General features: G+C 47.1%; 1 protein-coding gene across 1 annotated transcript; it reads left to right on the top strand.

Annotated features, from left to right (window-relative positions):
- Positions 1-4297: 4297 nt before the first annotated feature.
- On the top strand, positions 4298-5412 carry FOXB2 (forkhead box B2). The gene is given in 3 exon segments (XM_054652709.2): positions 4298-4732; positions 4735-4844; positions 4936-5412. Coding segments are annotated over 3 exon segments (933 nt in total). The 5' UTR covers positions 4298-4386.
- The last annotated feature ends 8212 nt before the right edge of the window (positions 5413-13624 follow it).

The raw sequence follows: 13624 nt of genomic DNA, 5'->3' as shown, positions 1-13624 counted from the left end.
GGCCTGGTCAGGCGGCGGTGCGGGAAGCAGGCGGAACCTCCGCGGGAAGCAGGCGGAACCTCCGCGGGCTGGAGGCCGCCGAGGCGCCGGGGCGGGACCGCGGCCTTGCCACCCACCGGCTCCGGCATCCTGCTTACGGTCGACTGACAGACACACTAGCGGCCGAGGGGGCAGCCCGACGCTTTCCTTCGCGTGTAGCGCAGGTGGCTCTGTGAGCAGAGCCGCGTCTCCCCGCCGCCAGGACAGCAGGCTTTTGAAGGAGGCCCCGGCCGTCCCGGCTCCAACTCAGGTTACTGCTGCCAAAAACATCCACATCTCCCAAACTGCCCGTCTCTTCCAAGAGCACGCCGGCAGCGCTGGCAGAGTGGGTGCAGGCACCCTCTGACATCGGCGGGGACTCCGCTGAGACAGGACGGAAAAGCGTGGCGTTGGTTTGAGAAGGGAGATATGGGTGGGTGCCGACCAGTCGCTTCGAAGAGCTCAACCGATCTCTCTTCTTAAAACAGCAAGCCAAAAAATAAGGTTCTGCTCTGCCGTTTTCTTGGTGTTTTCTGGCCAGGAGCAGGGATCCTTCTGGGGAGCGGAGGATGTCCTCATCTTTCGCTGCACCCTCTTTTCATGAAAGGCAGGTGTGATTATTTTGCATCCTGCCTGATTTCACTTCGCCTTGAAATTAAAAGTGGTGCCAGGAAGTCGTGGCTAACAGCAGGACTGGCTAGCACGTAAAATGGGCAGAAGAAAATGAAAAAAAATATCAAAGATAGGGAGGAAAGAAGATGAGGCACGTGTCCGTGCTGGTATTCTTATCCTAGTGCAAGAGCAGAGCTAATTCCTCCGCTGAAACCGGTGAACTCTGAGCTAAAGGCTTACAGGGAGAGGCTAAGGTGAAGGCTTTTAGCCTGCCCGAAGATATCTCTCTCATCTAGGAGGGAGCATATCTTGACTCCATCAATCTGGCCATTCACCAAGTGCTGCTCGGCTCTGTTTTCCTCAGTGATGCAGCTCTTGATAACGAAGCTTTTTTTTACCCTGTGTCACCAAAGCCCTCTCTAAAGCTATCCTTCACTAAGGCAGACCGCGGCAGAACTAGAAGACAGGTGTATCTAAATGTAGCGTCCGGCAAAGCAAGAGGAAGAAAGGGGACAGTCACCCTGCTCCAGCAAAGCCACGGCCATCTTCCAGGGGTACAGCTTTGCTCGAGGATTGAAAGCGTCTGGGGGATGCAACGAGAAGTAATTTCTCGGGAGCAACAAAACTTTATAGTGACTTTGCGGGCTGAAGAAAAAGAAAAAAAGCCTGAGAAACTATGCTGCCGCGTCGGGAGGGTTGTAGCGACAGCTCGAGTAACCTAGAGTGGCTGCCAGCAGTGCATCGTTAGTAAAACATTACCTCTTGAAATTCTGAACCGGCCTGGGTGATGTCGGGCCGATTACCTGAGGTGTGTTTCTTTGAGTAATTGTCTTAGAGTCTTCAAGGAACAGGTCTCTCTTTCACAAGCATACGGGTGGACCGCAGCCCTGCGGTGATGTATCCCCATAAACGCGCGCACCAATTGGCTACCACTAGCCCGTGCATGCAAGCACTTTTCCGATGGCTTGGGAAGGGCTCCTGTTAAACGCGGGCTTGCTCCAACACCCCCTCGTTTAACAGAAGTCCTACCTCGGAGGCCTACAGGAGCGCAGAGGACAGAGGTGGCAGCACCGCAGCCCCACGTTCCCTGCAGCGGTGCCCGCCGGATGATGGTACCGAGCTCACGGCCGACTCTCTTCCTCCGTTCCCAACCTCCCCCACACCTTCCCGGGGAAACAGCGAATTACCACGGCCCCCGAAAGCAGCCGCATTTGGGAAGGGATGGGAGGAGATTAAACGCAAACAGCTCCTTTCGGGTCTCACCGGTCTCCAGGGATGGATCTATTCTCCCGTGAAAAATAAAATCCGGCTGCAGTGGAGATGAAGAGGGTAAAAGTGAGAAAGGGCCAGGCTAAATTCCCACACATGTCCTACGGGGGGGGGAAAACGCCGGGTTGCTAACTAGTGAGGTGAGGCAAACAATAACAATGACTTTAAGATCCAAGGTTCTAGGGTAGGAGCAGGGCTTTTAAACTTTTAGGACATGATTAAGTGGTAAAACAGGAATAAAATGTTTTGGGGGAAATGTATAGACACGTCAGGAAAGATGTTGAAATGCTGGGTCTTGCCACGCGGGCAATACGGGAATTAGCTTCCCAAGATGCACGATATTAATGTTGCTGCCACCGTACCTCCTAGTTTCTTAGAGGAAGGTGAATGCTTCAGATAATCATCTGAAAGTTTTTTTAAAACCACGTGCTTTCTGGGGAAGCTTGGCTTGGCCAAGAATTGTGGCTACTTTTTCGCTTCTTTACCTCTGATTATGCTTTTCACTTGACTGACCTTAATCAGGTATAAAAACTGTCAAATACAGATTACTTGAGAGTGGGTTTGAAATTAATCTTTTCCTTCGCACCCTGAAAGAGATTATAAGCACACATTTAAAAGCTTTTTATCTTCCCCCACCCCTTCCTTTTCACCACTTCTACCTGCAACAGCTGAGTTGGAGGCAGACAAACAAGCTTGATGTCAAAACCAACTCCCCCGACGGCAGAAGTGGGGCGTGGGGGGCACCGCCGGTCGGGTTCTGCAGCAGCAGCAGCAGCAGACCCCGGGGGGTCTGACCCAACGCAACAGTCTGGAAGGATGGGCTCAAAAAAAGCTCTTCCATACATAGCTTTACATACAGTAAGGCTCTTTCAACCTATTTGTTAATATAGGCCATAGAAGTCGGACTAATAATTTTTACGCTGGCACCTCTTATAGCATCTCGCTAATTGTGCTAAGAGGTGCTGATGCTGGGCAGTGTTTCTTCCAACTCTAGCGGCAGCTTAGCAAGAAATCTTCCCTTTTTCTCGCTCAAATCTACAGCGTACTTGCTATAATAACTCGCAGTCCGATAGAATTGTTGATAGAACTGTCTATCGCAGTAGATAGGAATTGTTGCACTGTTCATTGATTCCTACTAATGAGCCGGTCTAAACCAACATTGGCGCGAAGTAGTCCGTCTGTAAGCGTACAGATGATGCTTTGGCTGGTTCTTTACGTGTTTTTTATGAGCCGCATCGTGGCGAGAAGCAAGAATTGGCAGTAACGATTTGGAGAGGAGAGTGTAGGATTTTTTGCCTCTTGGTTTTATGCTAGTCTTTGCGTAGCTTCTTAAACATAATGACAGGAATGATTAAAAAATATTTCAAAGGGCCTGTGTTTCCCGCTTGCTGCCTCGCGGGGCTAGCTCGAGACCATTCCTCTAGGGAGCTTGACTCGACTTGCCATGGGGACGAGGAAAGACCTCTTCCCGTTTTCCATCTCCCCGCGGTGCGGTCCCCTCGGTCGGCGTTCGCGCCTGCCGCTATGAGCCGGGCTGTGCGGGAGCGAGGGGTCAAGAAGGAGAAGAATGGATAGGGGGCTATGAAAGGGGTGGAGGGAAGCTGGAGTGGGAGAGGTGGGAGGAGGAAGCTTTCCTGCTCGGGCCACTGTTTCCTGCCCTATGGAAAGCGGATCTCGGTCTCATACGGAGTTTCCTCAGCCCCCTGGCTCCACCTCACCCTGATAAGGAGATGTGAGTGAGAGGGGAGTCGGGAGCCGTTTCTCGCTCCTTTTCCATGAGACGCCCAGTCCCCAAGCGGCTGTCATGTGATAGCAAGAGAGCAGGAACTGCGGGGGTCTCGCGACTCGGGCACCATTACAAAACGGCGCCGGAGCGCACCAGCCCCGCCAGCAGCCGCGGCGGTCGCCGCCCCGCTCGCCTCCTCTCCCCGCCGACTCCCGGCGCTCGCCTCTGCCGCAAACTTTTAAGGGGACACCAGACTGAGCGGTGAGAGGGATGTTTTTATTTCCTTCTTTCCTGTCTCTGCAGACGTCCGGGGTAATTTCATGCTCTCGAGCCCTTGGTGCCTGAGGAGCATCAACTCCAGCCGAGTGTGCCAGGCGGCAGGGGGGAAGCCCGGGAGATTCAGCAGCCTCGAGGAGAAAGGCGGGACGCCAGTGGGGCCCGGGACCTCCTTCTGGCACCCGAGCCCCCGAGCCCCCGCGGCCTGGGCGGCAGCTGTCTCTCCCGCAAGCTGAGGGGCAGCTAGGCAAGCGCGTCCCGCGGGGAGAGGCTGCTGAAGGAAGCCGCGCACGGAGCTCGCTGGCCGGCCGCCGGGAGGTCGCTGTCGCGTGTGGCCCGGGCAGGTGGCGCCCAGGATGTAGAGGCGGCAGCGGAGCAGGGCAGTGAAGTCCCCGGATCCCAAGCCCGCCGTGCGCGGTGTTGAGCAGTGCCTAGCCCGGAGCGGCGGGATCGTGCGGCCGCGGGAGTGCTGTGGCGGGGAGGCGATGCCCAGGCCGGGGAAGAGTTCGTACAGCGACCAGAAACCGCCCTACTCTTACATCTCCCTGACGGCCATGGCCATCCAGCACTCGGCCGAGAAGATGCTGCCCCTGAGCGACATCTACAAGTTCATTATGGAGCGGTTCCCTTACTACCGGGAGCACACCCAGCGTTGGCAGAACTCCCTCCGCCACAACCTCTCTTTCAATGACTGCTTCATCAAGATCCCGCGGCGACCCGACCAGCCGGGCAAAGGCAGCTTCTGGGCGTTGCACCCGGACTGCGGGGACATGTTTGAGAACGGCAGCTTCCTCCGCCGCCGCAAGCGCTTCAAGGTGCTGCGCCCCGAGCATCACCTGCCCGGCGGCGGCGGCGGCGGCGGTGCGGGCGGCGGCGGTCCCGGCAAGCCGCCGGCGCCCACCCCGCACATGGTGCACTACTTCCATCCGCACCCGCCACCGCCGCCTCCCCCGGGCAAGGTGCCGGGGCTGGCGGGCTCCGACGCGGCCGTGGCTGCGGCCGCGGCTGCCGCCGCTGTGGGAAGGCTGCCGCAGTTCTCGCCCTACGGGAGCAGCCAGCCCTCGGGCTTCAAGCACCCCTTCGCCATCGAAAACATCATCGGCAGAGAATACAAGGGTGTGCTGCAGGCCGGCGGGCTTCCGCTGGCCTCGGTGATGCACCACCTGGGCTACCCGGTGCCCAGCCAGCTCAGCAGCGTGGTGAGCTCCGTGTGGCCGCACGTGGGGGTGATGGACTCCGTGGCCGGTGTGCCCGTGTCCCCCGACTACGGACCCTTCGGCATGCCCGTGAAGGCGCTCTGCCACCCGCCGGCACAAACCATGCCCGCTGTCCCGGTGCCCATCAAGCCGGCGCCGGCGTTGCCCGCTGCCTCGGCCATCCCTGCTCTCACGGTCGCCGCCTCGCAGATCTGCCCCGCCGCTTCCCCGGCTGCTGCATCGCTACTGGAACAGACCGCGAGCAACAACCCCGAGGGCAAGACATCCCTCCACTCCGTCCTGGTGCACTCCTAAAGCGCAGGGGCTCGGGGGGAGAGAGGCCCCCAAGCTCCCGGGGGAGTGGACGAGGGGATCCAGGGCATGCTTGCAGAAACCCGATCGATCTCATGACTATACCCCTGCTGGTGTCTGTGTTTATATCGTGTACTATCAGATTATTTGAGAGCCAGGTCACAGGTAAGACCTTTTATCGTCGTTAAATGTCATTAGTAGCGGAGAGGAGATGTGAAAAACCACAGCCGGGGCCGAAGGGGCTGGCTCGGAGAAAAGGGCAGAGAACGAAGTTCTCCCCGCCACCCCGCCAGCCTGAGGCACGGGGTGCCATGCATCCTGCGCTCCCCGCCGAGCCCCTGTCCCGGGGCAATCACCCCGGAGGCCCCACGAAACCCGAGCTCCGAGAGGAGAGGTGCTGCAGTCGACCGGCGAATAGGGAGAGCAGAAGGATAAAACCCCTGCGGAAGTTTGCTTCTCCCTCTTCCACGAGAGACAGGAATCCGCTGCTCCACCGTCCTGTAGATCTTGCTGTGAAAGGGGTAGGCAAAGTGGTTACCTCATACCCTGGCGAGCTCCGGGGCCCCACGACATGTAATGCTTGCTGCTTAAAGAGTAAACGTTAAATATTTCGATTAAGTAGTGGGAATTTAAATGACAACGGCCCTGACGGCGAAGGGTTCCTTTAACTAACGATCGCTTGCGCTTCCCCTTCACACTTTTATAACCCATCCTAGAGTACCTTAGAAGGGACTGAAGCGTGATCTGGCCTCTCAGACTCTGTGTGAGTGTCCGAATTCCCTAGTTTCTCATTAAAATAAAAACAGCCCGGCGATTCGTAGACTGTGCTTTTCACATCACCTTTCACTGCTCACAGACAACACTATTTTGTACGTGTTGCTTGGCGTTTCTTCCACGTGAACGTGAACGCAAAAACCTGAGGGGAAAGGGGGGAGGATGGAGAGTGAAAGAGGTGGGGGAAAGTGGGGGAAGACAACAGGAAAATGGTTAAAAAGTTATTCGGGAAAAGCACTTTACTGAAAACAACCTTCCAATAGACGAGAAGTCTGTGCAGAGGGATCAGAAGTCGGAGATCAGAAGTCAGAGATTGACGTGCTGGGCTGATGAATCCTGGCTGGTTTGTGAGTGATTGCTGCCGTACCCTGTCTGCCCAATGCTCGTTAACGCTAATCCATCCATTTGCTTCTGCTGGTGCTGCTATTTAAAATACTCACCTTTCACATTGGTTAAGAAACGTGTGCTTGTAGCGTAAGTTTTCGCTCCCTCTCCCCAAACTGATAAAAGTAGTCAAAAGTTTTTTCGGCGGCAAGACAAGGGGAAGAAAAGGAAAGAAATTTCTTACAGGTAAATTTCCTGCTACAGAGGCACGGCGGTCTCTGCCCGCAGCTCACGGGCGAAGAGCCGGCGTTCGAGCGTGAGAAGAGGGAACCGGCTCGGAAGCCCATCCCACTGCAGACAGTTGTAGTTTTTGCCAGTTTCAACTTGTGCTGGATCGCACCTGCTGCCTTGGCTTTGTCCCCTCATACCGGCGCGCCAACAGTGGCCCGAGACGCCAGGTCGCAGTCCCCGCCCCTGGGGAAGGATATCCTGTGACAGGCTGACCCTTCTTGGTGCCAGAGAAATTTGCTAGGAAAAGAAAACCTGTTTGGCCCTGAGCGCCGTCTGTCCAAAATATTCCCCACACACACTCGTGGGATCTGTTTGACCACTTGAAACTCCCCTGGAGCTATTGAATTTCCAGTTATTCCCTCTGTCCTAGGCATGTTTGCACCTTAGTTTCAAACATTTTAGAATTCCTAGCGCCTAAAAATTACTACTAATAATGTTATGTTAATGAAACACATCGGTATCATGGTTTGTGAATCGGTCTGGAAGGGGAATTGACTCAAAAGTATTGTAATCAGATAAAGAAAAGAAAAGAAAAGAAAAGAAAAGAAAAGAAAAGAAAAGAAAAGAAAAGAAAAGAAAAGAAAAGAAAAGAAAAGAAAAGAAAAGAAGGTGCTTCACATTTTCTTTACTCTGCTGTTTTCCATCTTAGGCAGAGATCCAATTCAATAATCCCACTGCTAAAACCAAGTTGCTTAAAAAAAGCAGTCTGCCAAATAAATCATGAATAGCACTAGCTGTATATTAATTCTATATGTATTTAAATATATTCCACTACTCTTGATGTAACTACTGTGTAGGACTCCAAAGCACACCTTCAAGAACCTTAAGAGTTTTCCCCTGACATCGGTCAAAGGGGTTAGAGGGATGGAGAATTTGGAACAGGAGAAGAGGTAATCCTCCTGGGAATTATTCAAAAGATTCTGGTCAGTTTTAATATTCTGAATGACCTTCTAAATTTCATTGTGGGAAAGCTCTTGTTGGTGTGAGGAGGCCTGTCTGGGTGCCGCGGCGAGGGGCACGCCGGAGGCTCGCTCCGCCCTTCGCACCCGGGCAGTCGGGGCAGGTGCGGGGAAGCCGAGGCAGGCGCCCGGCGCACGGGGCTGTCACGGCGCGGGGGAGATCTCTGATCCGAGGTGAGACGGGCCTGAGGGCAGGGCGCTCTCCCATCGCCCGGAGGAACACGCCGGGATGGAGGGGTACACGGGGATTTGTGAGGTACCCAGCGAATTGCGGGGGGCAGAGCAATCTGCACACACGGGCTCTGCGTTCAGCAGGCTTTGCCCACCACAGGGGCTTTGGGGAGCGGGGAGTTTCGGCCGAGGGTGACTCGCCCAGACGGCGAGTGACTCCCAGTACAGTTGCCTGCCAACACTTCATGTGAACTAAAGATGGGGATATTTTCTGTAGCTTGTACAGTGAAAATTTTAGGGGGTTAGAACCTGCTAATTCCAGATTATCGGGGGGGGGGGGGGGGAGGGAAAATTAACTATTTAACTAATATTTTCTAACTCGTTTATACATCTAGTTTTCCTTATTCTTAAGTACTACATCTCTAAGCATAGCCTTTGCAAAGTTACACAAATTTGTACCAACAACCGATAATCCCAATATATAAATAAACTCAATTCCAATGCTGCTTAAAATCAGATCATAGCAAAAAAAACAGAGAAATGAAACAGCACCCTTTCTTCCAAGCTGAAAAGCAGATGTAAACTGGTGAAGGGTAAGATTTTTCACTAGACAAACAGAGAAACAGCCTTGTTTGGCTAGATTTCGTCTGTCTGCTGTACCAGTACACCTCATGCAGAAACATCTTGTCTTCAGATTGAAGTGCACATGTTCTGCACAGAAAGGCAGTCAAGTCTTTACTGATTGGGTGCAGGTGGGGTGTTTGTAAGCAGGAGAAAGAGATGCAAGGAGGACAAGCAAGCTTAATCTTCATATCATCAGATTGCCAAAGGTAGAAAAGTAAAATTTATTACTAGAAGAATGGAGGCCTAAGAAAAGGCATTCATTGCGCTCCCATATGCTTCTGGTTTACTGTGGCTAGCTAATATAGGATTGTTATTTCTACCCATGGGAAACGATTCCCAACCAAGGTGTTGCTTTGTGTATTTTAAGTTCATAGGGCATGCAAATCAAGAAAGAAAAGCAAATACAGTAAGACTCTTAGAATTAATGTGGCTTATGGTCTAAAAACGATAGCAGTGTTTCAGTGGATATGTTCTGATCTCAGTGATACCTGCTACACTTTGACAACCAGAGTTATAACTGAAATTCTGGACTCCATTGATCCAATTCTGAAGTCTCGCCAGACAAAAATTGATACAGAAAATCTGCCTGGAACTTTGTTGCTGCTGCTTGTGGTAACAAATTTTTCTCTTTATTGTAGGACTTTATTTTAAATCATTATCCTTCAAGTCTGTTTTAAGATAGAGCTTTCCCTGTAAGTGCTGGAAATATGTAATAGTTTCAGTTCTGAAAAGTAAAATTTCACCTCGGCTTCAGGAGTTTTGCTGAATATATGATTAGATTAACCATCTTTAGTTGGACAAACCAGTTTTAATTTCAGACATCTAATGATAAAGAAAAAAAATTACAGCCTACAGGCCTCTATTCTGGACATTATGTACTTATGTAACTCTTTAAATAAAAGAATCAGTGGTCCTACTTCTTTGCTTATACAATGCGGTCCCTGGCATAGCCTGTGAAGAAAAGCCTAATAGTTACAGCACTCTTCTCAGAACCCTGGAAGGAAACAAGCTCAAGACTATTTCAACTCAAAAGGATTCAGATTCACATCTTTGTATCAATAAAAAGGTCAGCTGCAAAACGGCACATAGAGGAAGTTATGTTATACAGCAACAATAAATGTAAGGCTCATGAAGTGTCAGATGAGACACAGAGCCTGGGTGCATCTCTACAAAGGCAGAGTCCAAGTGCCACTGGAGAAAACAGATTAGAGACGGAAAGACAGAAGTAAGGATAGGAATAAAAGGGAAATTTTCAAATCAGGGTGCCAAAGGGAAAGGTGTCAGGTGTCCCAGGAATTCATAATTGTGGTATGCAAAAGGTGAGCTACAGTCAGGAAAGTGAAAAATGTTTGCTAATATTAAGTCATTTAGACTAACAAAAAAGAGTGGTCAAGAAATTGGGAGTTGCTGAAAAACATCCACACTGGGTTACAGGATAACAAAATGGAAAGTGAAATTCATTATTGATATATTCAAACTGCCATGTATGGGGAAAACAATTCTGTTTTATATACATAACAATAGGTCGTAAAGTTTGGATTTTTATGAAGCTATGGTAGATAGCACTAAGAAAATGCTGGTTTATTAGTCATTAGCTGTGAAAACAGAAAAAAATATTGGCAAAAGAACAGAGAACATAACAGAAAATATCATGTTCCTCTTTAAATCTAAATGAAACTGGAATGCACCAGGGACACCTGCGAGTTCCTCACACCTGAGATATACCTGAGGTACCTTAAAACTGTCAGGATATAGAACGAATCAGAGGCAATGATCGAAGGTACCTCTTCTGCACATGTAGCAATCCAATAGACAAAGACTTTTCAGCATGGAAAGCAAGGATATACAGAGATATATGACACAAATTTACAAAATTGTGAGAGACCTGGAGAAGGCTCATTCTTTCTCTTAATACCAGAACTGTGAATCTTCAGGAGGGCTCAAATCAAATGTAAAGATAGGATACTTCACACAGCACATAACTGAATTAATTGTTGCAGGATGTTCAGGGTGTTAAAATTTTACATGCATTGTAAGAATAAGTGAAAAATTCATGTAAAATCACTGACAATTGATCCATAAAAACTCACAATCTCTTGCTCAGATTTGCTATGCTAATAATATATTTCAGAAAGTAGTGTAACATACTTTTTCTGTCCTACTCTTTGTATAGCACCCATTATTTGTTTTTTGTTGGAGACAGGACACTGGGATAGATGAACATCTGGGGTCACCTAGGACAATTGTTCTTCAGTAGAGAGGGGATCAGGATTTGTGACTTTCATTTGTAGATAAGGGTCTGGAATAAAAGCAATTCTTTAATATTATTTCAGTGTACAGTGTATGAAAGATTAACCACATATGTTCTATAAGAAAAATATTTAAAATGGTTCAGGAATGTACAAAGTCCTCATTTCAAGGATAGTGCTGTATTGATTGGAATAATTTGCTTATTTTCTGGTGAAATAAATTTAAACAACTAAAAATGTTCTGCATGAGACACTGAACACTACTATAATAACACTACACTACTATAATTGATATAGTAGGCTGCAAATAGGTACAAATTTAAATGCTCTCTAAGATGGAGAAGCAACTCAGACATCTGTGCCCTGGTACTGTAGTAGTGGTGAGTCTATGGCATGCATGTCTGAAGCATCCATAGTGTTGCAGGCATTGGCAGAAGTGTGGGTGTATTACTTTTGTCTCTATCTCCTTGCTTAGTTACAGGACCAGTGAAAAGAAGCAGCTTTTTGAAGGAGGAAATAGACAAGTTCTGACAATAGAAAAAACCAGCTCTAGTACTGAGTTTCACAGAGTTTAAAAGATAAATTTGACTGCATTTGATATCCAGAATATATCACGGTAACTTGTAGTATTTCTCTAGACTTCACATGGATGCCTAAACTACACTGGGAGAGGTAGCCATTTTTAATGAGATACAAGAATCTGTTTTAAGGCAAAAGATCTGGGAGAAAGCTATACATTGACACTGCATGGCCTGCTTTTATTATGTATTGCTTATTAAAATAATTATTGAACAATAGATATGAGTGGCACAATGATGACCAATGATGCCCCAAATTTTTATGCCAGGGTTATATTAAAGCAGTCATTTGGAAAAGTAAAAACAACTTGATATTCTTTATCAACTAATTATGACCCTTACTGTCAAAAGGGAGGTTTTCGGTAGAATACCAGTGAATAAATTATTAGGCAAAAAGGTCTTCCATAAGTAAGGAATGTTATTTTTTATTATCAGTCTTCAATTTACCAAAAAATAGAATTTTAATTCTACTATACAACAAACTCCCAGCGTGGGTCATTTCCTTTGAGGACGGTCAAAATAATTTAAAGTTAAATCAATTATTAATTATGGATAACGGTGCATAGAGAAAGAAGGAAAAATGTATTTTCATGTATTGCTTGCACCATAGAACTGCTACTGGAAAATGATAATTTGCTGAAAAAATATGCAAGAAAATTTTTAGTGTAATTGTAGTAGCCATTTGTGCTTTATGAAACTGTTGTTTTATGTGGGATGTGTGATTTGGGTTTATCCTCTCCTAAGTCTTGAAATTAGGGTATTTTTAATCCCCATGTGGTCTTTTGACTGTGGCTGGTAAGAATTTGTACCACAACAGATTAGTAAACATGCAAATTACTGTGATACTTCATATGCTTAATAAAATATATGGTTGAAACTGGTAGGTGCTTGCATCTTTTTTAACTACTTATTACTGACTGATTATGAAAAGCTTTCCTGGTACACACAGAAAAAAATGCAACGTGATGTGAGGCATTGCTAGCTGATTATTACTGTACAGAATTTTTAAAGTTGAATGGGACTGTTGGCATAAGATCTAGAAAGAGAATCAACTTATTGCTTCCTCAAATATTTGGGATAGAGATAAAGAAAAAACCATAAAAAGATGAATATTATATATGTCCAAAGTTAAATTACACCAATTACACCAGTAAAACAAATAACAAGTGAATTGAGATCCTTTACTAAGGCTCTGGTATCTTTACATTATAGCTGTTTATAAGCTTTCTTAAAAATGGGAAATTTCCTGATTTATTTGGCAACTTTAAACTTCATTGAAAAGAAACAAACAAACATGTTGAAAACATGGACTTCAATTTGGGATCAAAGTCATATTGCTGCAGATTTTACATTTCAAGATATTTGCTGTTTTGTAACCACCAACATATTTCATCTGCAAATCTCCAGATAAATGAAGAGAAAATATATGGATCAATATCAGTGTATTCGACTGAAGAATTCTAAAGGAAATAATAGCAAATATAAGCCTAAAATGGGGTTAATAAAATCTGCAGGTATTAAATACAAGCCACTATGAAACAACTCAGTGTTTTTCTCTGGTAACCAATTTTTAGTGAAAATATAGGTAATGCAACAATCCAAATATTGAACAGAGCTTCAGTAAAGAGCTTCGTGTGGTGGTGCCTGGCAAGTCATCAGTGTATGTTGAGGAGGACTAGAACTTTGCACAGTCTGACTATACAGTGAAATAGTGTGAACTCATGTAACATGAATTTATGCATTTTAGGTCTTGTAATAAAGGTATCTGAGGAGACTTGCCAGATACAAGCAAATCACAAGATTCCCTTTACTAACGCAACAGCAGAAAACTTATTGAATATGCAGGAATATAAATGAAGGTCAAGAAAAAATTGAAAGTTCTCTTGGATTCATAATACCTTTAGCATGCATACAGTGCTCTTATTGTCCCCTCCATTTCTTCCTTACTTGCACAATACTTTTAAACTTACTGCTCTATTTATTTACTACTCTGAGTTTTCTTAATTTCTTAGTGTAAGCCCAGAATCTGTGTTCTCTGAGTGTGACAGTGAATTTGTTTTAAGTTCTCCTGGAATATGAAATTCCCTATTTATTGTGATATGGTATGATTGTATGCCATTTTTTCACTGAAGCTCTATAATTTTTTCAGGGCAAATTTTTTTTGTAGGGAAGTTAAGTCTGGTCTCAATAGATTCAATTTTCCTAATGTGCCTGAGAAACACCACAAACATACATTTCTCCTAAG

This window comes from Agelaius phoeniceus, chromosome Z (genome assembly GCF_051311805.1).
Source record: "Agelaius phoeniceus isolate bAgePho1 chromosome Z, bAgePho1.hap1, whole genome shotgun sequence".
NCBI classification, from domain to species: domain Eukaryota; kingdom Metazoa; phylum Chordata; class Aves; order Passeriformes; family Icteridae; genus Agelaius; species Agelaius phoeniceus.
The sequence above is the reverse complement of the archived record's forward strand: the minus strand, read 5'-3'. Positions and strand labels throughout refer to the sequence as shown.